The sequence below is a fragment of the Herpailurus yagouaroundi genome, unplaced genomic scaffold, assembly GCF_014898765.1.
Source record: "Herpailurus yagouaroundi ecotype Mexico unplaced genomic scaffold, PumYag 163, whole genome shotgun sequence".
Lineage (NCBI taxonomy): Eukaryota > Metazoa > Chordata > Mammalia > Carnivora > Felidae > Herpailurus > Herpailurus yagouaroundi.
Window position 1 is genome coordinate 25,817,318 of NW_024412404.1, and position 9,327 is coordinate 25,826,644.

The following is a 9,327-nucleotide window of genomic DNA, read 5'->3' on the forward strand; positions in this document are numbered from 1 at the left end:
GTTCGAGCCCCGCGTCGGGCTCTGTGCTGACAGCTCAGAGCCTGGAGCCTGTTTTAGATTCTGTGTCTCCCTCTCATTGACCCTCCCCCGTTCATGCTCTGTCTCTCTCTGTCTCAAAAATAAATAAACGTTAAAAAAAAAAAAAAGATTAGAAGGTTAAAAAAATGCAGCAACAAGAACCGTACATAAAAATCACCATAAAAAAAAAAAAATTAAAAAAAAAAAAAGGGGGCGCCTGGGTGGCGCAGTCGGTTAAGCGTCCGACTTCAGCCAGGTCACGATCTCACGGTCCGTGAGTTCGAGCCCCGTGTCAGGCTCTGGGCTGATGGCTCAGAGCCTGGAGCCTGTTTCTGATTCTGTGTCTCCCTCTCTCTCTGCCCCTCCCCCATTCATGCTCTGTCTCTCTCTGTCCCAAAAATAAATAAATGTTGAAAAAAAAATTAAAAAAAAATCACCATATACCAAATTAAAAAGAAAGTGAAAAACCAGAAAAAAATATTGCATTTTGTCAGAAAATAATGCAATAAGCAAAAGACAAATATCTGTAAGGATAAATGGGCAGGAGATATGAACAGAAAGTCCCCCAAAGAAGAAATAAAGATGGCCAATGAATGTATGAAAAAAATTTACTCACTAGTAATTGAAGGCACACAAATAAAATAATGACAGCCCGTGATTTTTCTCCTGAGAAATTGATAGAGAATATGTGGAGGAACAGCTACTCTCATAAACTATTGGAAATGTAATTTGGCAAAACCTTTCTTGAGGACAACTGGTAATGTGTTTGAAAATCTCAGAATTTGGAATACCTTTCGCCTAATGATTATACTTCTAGGAATTTCTCATGGCTATAGAGATGTAGCTAAAAATATATTTATCACAGTATTGTTATAATAGTAAAGAATTGAAAAAACAACCAACATGCTTTTATAATAGGGAATTGCTATAATAATTTTTAAGATTTTGGAATATCTGTGCCAAAGTATTGACATATTATGTAGTATTTTAAAATAATATAAAATAATGGGACGCCTGGGTGGCTCAGTCAGTTGGGCATCCGACTTCGGCTTAGGTCATGATCTCGTGGTTCATGGGTTCGAGCCCTGCATTGGGCTCTGTGCTGACAACTCGGATCCTGGAGCCTGCTTTGGATTCTGTGTCTCCTTCTGTCTCTGTCCCTCCCCTGCTTGCTCTCTCTCTGTCTCTCTGTCTCTCTCTCTCTCTCTCAAAAGTAAATAAACATTAAAAAAATTAATATAGAATAATACTTAAGGACATACAAAATATATTTAACATATTAAGTAAAAATCACATTGAAAACAACTGGATGTCCACAAAAGTGTTAACTGTGTTGATTTGGGGATGTTGAGGTTACAGGTGTTATTTATTTGCTTATTTAGCTTCTCTCATTTCTAAGCATGTATTTTATAATAAGACAAGCAAACCATTTTAAAAATAGCTATTGTTTTTAAGCAATAACTTGGAATATATATGCTTTAGCTCTTCCTAACGATGCTCTGTCTGTACAGATTTACCGTTTTTAAGACTGTCCATTTTTCCAAACGAAACTAAGGAAAAAAACTAAGGAGGCAGTGTTGGGGAGGGGTGTGAATTAGATTTATTGCCTGAAGGAAACTAAAAATACTGTTTTATAAAAATAGCTGTTATTATTAGAAAACTTAGTGCTAAGAAATCTTTTTGTTTTATTATAAAGTTGAATTTATGAATATAGAATGTGATTATTTGAAAAGGAGCTCTATGCTACTGTGGTTTTAAGGATTCAGATTATTACTGATGGAGCTAAAAATACATGCAATTGTCTCTCAATGCTTTTTTTTTTTTTTTTTTTTGGTCCTGGAAAAATTAGCTAAATAAGAAAACAAAGGTGTTGGAAAATCAACGAGAGATATTACTTATGGCAGACATGTGTCCATTTCTATGCCTTACTATTTTTAAAAATCTTTGCCTATAAATACCAAAACAGGAAATAGCTAGTCTGAAAAGCAGTTGGTTATGATAAATTATGACTGTTTAAGAGACCAGGAAATCTTTAGAAAACATTTTTATTAAAATTATCTCCAGCATCTTTATCCTATTGCCTTAAAACAGCGTTCACATTTTGTCTCTTTACACCCAAATTCCTTAGTGCGATAAATGTTGCATTTAACTGATTTAATCAGATTGATCTATTTAATTTGATTCTGAGCCTAGATTATTTCTTTTTTGGTGACTTTTTGTTTTTGTTTGTTTGTTTAAGATTATATTTGGGAATTTAAATATCTTTTTGTTCAGCGCAATTACAACCTAGAAAGCTTAGAATTGCATACAACATCTTGGTCATCCTGTGAGTGCCTGTTTGATGATGATATAAGGGCGGTTAAATTTAAAGCAAAATTCCAAAAAAGCATGCCCTCCTTTGTGAAGATGTCAGATTTGGCAACACACTTAGAGGATAAGTGTTCAGGTAAGATCTCTATATATGTAAGACACTGCTAGGTTAAGCTGCCATTTGTGGGGAAAAATGTACAATTGAACATAAAAGTGAAATACAGATCATCATAAATAGCCGAACCAGATATTTGCATCTTCTGAGCTTTCTGCCTACCAATCCTTTGAGGTTAAGTTGTAATTATTAGAGAATTACTTAAAAATATTTTTTGCATATTTATACAAGCCGTTCATCATTTAATAAACCGGAAATAGAAAAATGACCCTAACCAGAGTGACTGTTGAGATAAGCATTTTATCAAGTTACTAAGCTGCTACCTATACATGGTTGTTAAAATTTAGCATTGATATAGAATCCACGCAATTTGCTTACTGCTTAGTAAAATATAATGTACTTTCTGAACTCACGTATTTGTATGTGTGTGTGCATATATGGGTATGAAATTAATCCTTAGAAACACTACATGAAAGAATGGCTTTGGAAATGGATTTTATTCACATACATGCTTTCCATGAACTTAATACCATTAAAGTAATTAGAGTGCAGTAGTAAAAGGAATGTGCTTTGTGTTCAATATGTTATACACTTCAGAATAAAGAGAGTCAAATAGTGAAAATAACTAGATAAAGTGATACAAGTTAAGTGGAAAATACTTCTCATAAATTGCATTGGCTTCCTAAGTACAGAGATGATGCTAAAAGTATGCTAACTCCTAGTTAAAGGTATAACAAATTAGATGGCATTCAAGGCTATATTTAAGGTTGCTAAATGCCAATAATCAATCAGTAAATGTCAGTGATCATCAATCTTGGAAACTAATAGAATGTTTTCTAGTGGTTATTGTAGCAATTGTTTTTAGAGGGGAAATGAGGGTTGAAAAAAATGGAATGTATCTGTAGGTTTATTGTTACATAATTTAAATTTTCTAATGAAAAAGATAATATTTGGTCAAATTTTTTTTCTCAGAATTTATATAAGATTACCATTTTTGGTGCTTTTGTAAGGTTAAGTTTTTAAGAATATCTCAGGAACTTTGGATCTTGATAGTAAGTTTTAATTTTATTCTCCCGTTTGCATGAGTGATTTTCTGAATTCTTATAGATGGTTTTAGATTTTATTAAATGCTAGGTGTGGTTTAAGTGAAATAAGATTATTTTTACAATTCTAATAAAAAAGAATCTGTTCCAAAATGAAATGGGTTTGAAGCTCCTAAGAGATCACATGCTAAGATTTTCAAGTTTATTTCTGGGACTTTTTGCTGGCACGCTATACCCCCTTTTGGTACATCTACAGAAAGGTGTAAGTTGTATCATAGGCAGAGCAGAGGATCTATCAGAGTGCTTTTCAAATATGGCTCAGAGTGTCAGATTTAAAAAGGTTTTTAACTGAGTTTTTAGGGCATAATTTTCATACAGTAAACTGCCCTTATTTGAAGTATACACATTCACACTGGTGAGTTTTGACACGAAACCCATGAAACCATCACCACAGTCGTTAAACCATCACCAGTCTGCCCCTTTGTAATCTCTCCCTTCCACGCATGCCTGACCCCTGATCCTTCTAGGCAATCAATCTGCTTTCTATCACCAGAGATTAGTTTGACTTTTCTATGATTTTTTATACATGGAATCATATATTATGTACACTGTTTTGTTTGGCATCTTTAAGCAAATTCTTTTGAGATGTATCTCTGCTTTTGTGCATATCACTAATTCATTCCTTTTTATTCTGTTGTATGAATGCACTGCGATTTGTCTGTTCATCTGCTGATGGACATCTGGGTTGTTTCCAGTTCTTGGCTATTATAAGTAAAGCTTCTATAAACATTCATGTATAAAGTGTTAGATGGACATAGTCCTTTCTTTTTTTGCTGGTAGGTACCTAGGAGTTGAATAAATAGCTGTATTGTATGGTAGATGTGTGTTTAATTTTTTAAGAAACTGTCAAACTGTTTTCCAAAGTAGTTGTAGCATTTTACATTTCCACCAAGCAGTGTGTGGGGGTTCTGTTTTTCCCATATCCACGTCAACGCTTGGTATGGGCATTCTTTTTAATTTAGGTAATGATAGGTGGTTGTGGTTTTAATTTGCATTTCCCTATTGGCTAATGATATTGAGCATCTTTTCATGTACTTCATTGCCATCCATATGTCTTCTTTGATGAAGTGTCAACTGAAATCTTGTGCCCATTTAAAAAACAAGGGTTGATTATTTTCTTATTATTGAATTTTGAGAGTTCTTTATATTCTGAATAAAAATTATTTATTAGATACATGCTTTGCAAAGATGTTCTCCTAGTCTATCATTTGTCTTCTCACTTGTTCTTTTAACCAGGTCTTTTGAAGGCCCTAAGTTTTGAATCTTGATGAACTCCAATGTATCCATTAAAAAAAAAAATATTATTTTGAGAGAGAGACAGGACGTGTGTGAGCAGAGGAGGGGCAGAGAGAGAGAGAGGGAGAGAGAGAAGACCAAGCAGGCTCTGCGCTGGTGCTGTCAATGCAGAGCCTGACACAAGGGCTCCATCTCACAAACTGAACTGTGAGATCATGACCTGAGCCTAACTCAAGAGTCAGCCGCTTAATCAACTGAGCCACCCGGGTGCCCCCGGAATACTCTTTATTTGCATCTAGTGGTTTGGTATAAAGGATACAACTCAGGAACAGCCAAATGGAAGAGATGCACAGGGCGAGGTATGGATGAAGGGGCACAGAGCCTCCACCCTTTTCAGGTTCTCCCAGTACCTCAACATGTTCATTAACCCAGAAGCTCCTTGAACCCTTTTGTTTAAGGCTTTTATCAAGGTTTCCTTGTGTAGGCATGATTGATTAAACCACTGGCTGTTTGTGATTAATTCAATCTCCAATCTCTTTCCACTCCCCAGAGTTTGGGGGGGTGGAGCTGAAAGTTCCAACTCTCTAACCATGCCTTGGTCTTTCTGGTCATCAGCCCCCTTCCCCACCAAGACCTGAAGCTGCCCATGGGCCCCCAGCCGCCTGTCATCATCTTATTAGCATACGGAAGTCACTCTTATCACTTGGAGATCCAAGCATTTTTTAGAGCTCTGTGCCAGGAACTAGGGACAAAGATCAAATATTTATTTTTTATTATATCATAAGATGGGAGCATAAATCCAGTCCCTTTTTCTACGTTGGCCAAATGCCAGATTAAAATTTTCTGACTTGTGTAGTGTTAATTCACATATGTATGCATATATGTTCTCCAAGATATGACCATTATTAAGTCTAAGGAGAATGCACGTGGAAAACAAAAACAGTAACACCTCTCAAAAAACCCAACTTTTAATGGAATACAGAGATTTATTCTTAGAGAAGAACTCCATATACCTAGTTCTACATTGCAACATTTATTAATACTAAGTTAATTAATTTTTTTTAATTTTTAATGTTTATTTTTGAGAGAGACACAGTGTGAGCAGGCGAGGGGCAGAGAGAGAGGGAGACACAGAATTCAAAGCAGGCTCCCAGGCTCTGAGCTGTCAGCACAGAGCCCAATGCAGGGCTCAAACTCATGAACCGAGAGATCATGACCTGAGCTGAAGTCGGATGCGTAACTGACTGAGCCACCCAGGCACCCCAATACTAACAGTTAATTTAAATTAATATTCCTGGGGGCGCCTGGCTGCCTCAGTCAGTAGAGCATGCAACCCTTGATCTTGGGGTCATGAGTTCGAGCACCATGTTGGGTGTAGAGATTACTTAAAAATAAAACCTTAAAAAATTAACATTTCTAGAAGATGAACACAGATGATAGAATATACAAATTTTTATACTGCTTCATATTTATGCACCCCTCCTCTGCCCTCCAAGAGCACTATAGGCTTATGGAGCTGGTTGCTGCAAGAAAGTATGCCACAGGTAGAATAGGGGCTACATTTAACTTGGTGTCATGGAGAAGTCAGCTCTATTATCTACTGCTTACACAGAGCAGCTCCCTGCTGGAATTGAAGACATAGAAATCGATTTTAAAATAAAAATGACTATCATAAACACTAACAAAATAGGTGCTCACAGCTCTGAAGATTTGGTTTGGGGGCTGAGGCTGAGGATTGGGCATGTCCTTGCAAACTCTGGAGATGGACTCCCCGTTGTTAAACCATGCAGAGACTTTGTGCTGTACAGTCAGTCCCTGGTTAGGCTGTGTTCAGAGTGGTCCTTTTAGCCATTTTTCCTTCTCTTTGTGTTCACTTATGAGGGCTAAATTCATTGTTTCTCTCATTGTTTATGTGTTTTTAAGACAGAAATGGATAGAGTATATAGAAGTACAAGCAGTTTTTTCCTGACATGTTTCAGTTAAATAAAAGGAGGGAGAAAGGGAGCTCAACATGGGACAATTTCCTAAGAAAGTCTGTTCTCTTAACAAAACTTCACAGAAGCTGGATGGGGTGAGGCTGTGCCTGGCTCCTTATAAAGAAATGAAGATGCTTACTCAGCATCTGGTCCTTCCATCAGCAGAATGTCAGTACCCAGCAGGCTATAAGCCCCCTTGAAGCAGAAGCTACATTAATAATGAACTTTTAATTCTTTTATAGAGGTGTGTAAATTTATAAAATGTTAGGAGTGATGTTAGTGTTCTTCTAAAATTATTGAATTCTTTCATCAATGTTTTAGTGATTCAACATGTCTGTGGAAAGGTATGATGTAGAGTCTGCTGTAGTTTATTAAGTATGCTGACCACTACGTATTCTTGCAATTCATGTGGGATACAGGACATGATTGGAAAAGTCTTTGGGTGCCAAAAGACTAAAGCAAACAGAAGGACTTAGGAATAGGAAAGTCACCATTAGTGGGAGTCTTAAAGAAGACAACCCAAAAAGAGCATAGGTAGCCAGAAGGATGAGTTCCTGACCTGGAGTATACTCCCTGCTAAAAGGATGAAGAAGAACAAATCCAAAGGCTTAAATAAAGGTTTTAAACTGAATCTGGAGAGGAGGGGAGAAGATGAACTCAGATGAACTCACAGACCTCACTAGTATATAATAAGGCAAAGGCGAATTAGAAAAAGGGAATGCCTGATAGATACCAGATACTCAGTATTTGTCTAACAGGTGAATGCATGAGCCAGTGAGCAGTCAAGGAACATGCTCAATGTCCTGGCGAGTCACACATTTCGTAAATGCAGACTCTCGGTGCTCATGTGCTGTGTAACCTATGCCCAGAGAATGGATGGTGATGGGCAGGAAATTGAAAAACAAAAACAAAGTTTAAACAGAGGATAAGCTAGTGGTGTATTATTTTGGATAAAGCAGAGACTGAAAGAATAGCTGACCTGCCACTTGGCTTTTAGCAATGATTAGAAGAAAGACAGGACAGGGAAAGAGGGTATATTAGCTGGTTTCAAGTGTTTGAAGGAATTTCTCCTGAAAGAAGGATAGACCTTATTTTGCATGATGCTAGAGAACAGAGAGGAAGAAAACACCCACCTCTGCAACCAAACTCTCCAAATAAATCTTCACTTTTAGTTACCGGCAGCTCACCCATCACTTCCCAGAATGAACACTGAAATTGCAAGCGGGTGAGATTGTCCAGGGAAAGAGTGAACAAAAGAGAAGACCAAAAGCGAGTCCTCAGGGATATCCTTCACTGTAAAAGCAACGGAATCAACCATATCGTTAACCATGTTTGTAAACTGCAGTTATAATTTTGGTCCTATCATTTATAAATATGTCTTTTTGTTGGTCTCTTGTAGGAGTGATTCTAATCAAAGCCCAGATTTTAGAGCTAGTAATACCTGTTACAGCAGCTCAGAAGATAACTCTGAATGCCCACAGCTCCCTGAGGAGCATCTTCTCTTCCCTTCCTGACATTGCATATACTGGCTGTGCAAAGTGCGGATCAGAACTGGAAACTGATGGGAATAAGATCTATAAACAGTGCTACAGCTGCTTGCCCTTTACGATGAAGAAGCTGTACTACAGGTGAGGCAGCCAGGCAAGCCAGTGGGACGGAAGAGATTTATTATTAGAGGACCGGAAATGACCAACAAATCGTATATATCAGTTCTTACTTTCTTTTTTTGTTTTTTTTGTTTTTTTTGTAAGTTTCTTTTTTTTATATATGAAATTTATTGTCAAATTGGTTTCCATACAACACCCAGTGCTCATCCCAACAGGTGCCCTCCTCAACGCCCATCACCCTATGAGAACTAACTAGAGCTAAATCCAAGAGAATACATTTTTTTCCCTTGAATGACAAATGGTTATTTATGAAAGCAAAAATTATCCAGTAATCATAACAGGAATTTTTAAAAGCAGTAATTGGGAGATTTTTATTGTCTTCAAGCAGCTATACTGAAGAAAATTTTTACTTGGTTTATATTTTTAACCAAGATCTAAATGGCTCATGAGAAACTGATTTCCCTACCTTAACATATAATTGGAATTTAAAAGTTAAAAGTATTCTATGATCTAACCTCTGAGTTATGGAAGCTAATAAGATGTTTAACGTTTCTGTGCCTTAGTTTTTCCAACTTTATATTAGAAATTAAGGATTGCAAATGTTCTTTGGTAAAATTGCAAACCAGCTCAGTGGAAGACACATTTTTCAAATAATAAATGTTCAGAGTCATGGATAATATTTTTCTTTTTACCTTATATGGCTTTATAGAATAGCCATCAGTGTCTTATGCTCTTTTCTATTTCTAACTACTGCAGTATCTAAAAACTAAATGCAGGGGCGCCTGGGTGGCGCAGTCGGTTAAGCGTCCGACTTCAGCCAGGTCACGATCTCGCGGTCCGTGAGTTCGAGCCCCGCGTCAGGCTCTGGGCTGATGGCTCAGAGCCTGGAGCCTGTTTCCGATTCTGTGTCTCCCTCTCTCTCTCTGCCCCTCCCCCGTTCATGCTCTGTCTCTCTCTGTCCC

General features: G+C 37.2%; 1 protein-coding gene across 6 annotated transcripts in view; it reads left to right on the forward strand.

The window, feature by feature from the left end:
* Window positions 1–9,327, forward strand: part of SHLD2 (shieldin complex subunit 2) — an 85,537-nt gene that overhangs the window by 66,509 nt on the left and 9,701 nt on the right. For 5 of the 6 annotated variants that reach the window (XM_040485644.1, XM_040485642.1, XM_040485646.1 and 2 more), the window contains 2 exons: window positions 2,258–2,464; window positions 8,158–8,386. In XM_040485644.1, the coding sequence (XP_040341578.1) occupies window positions 2,258–2,464; window positions 8,158–8,386 (436 nt within the window). Of the gene's footprint in view, window positions 1–2,257; window positions 2,465–3,453; window positions 3,496–8,157; window positions 8,387–9,327 lie in introns of those variants that run through there. The other variant, XM_040485647.1, reaches the window with a different exon arrangement.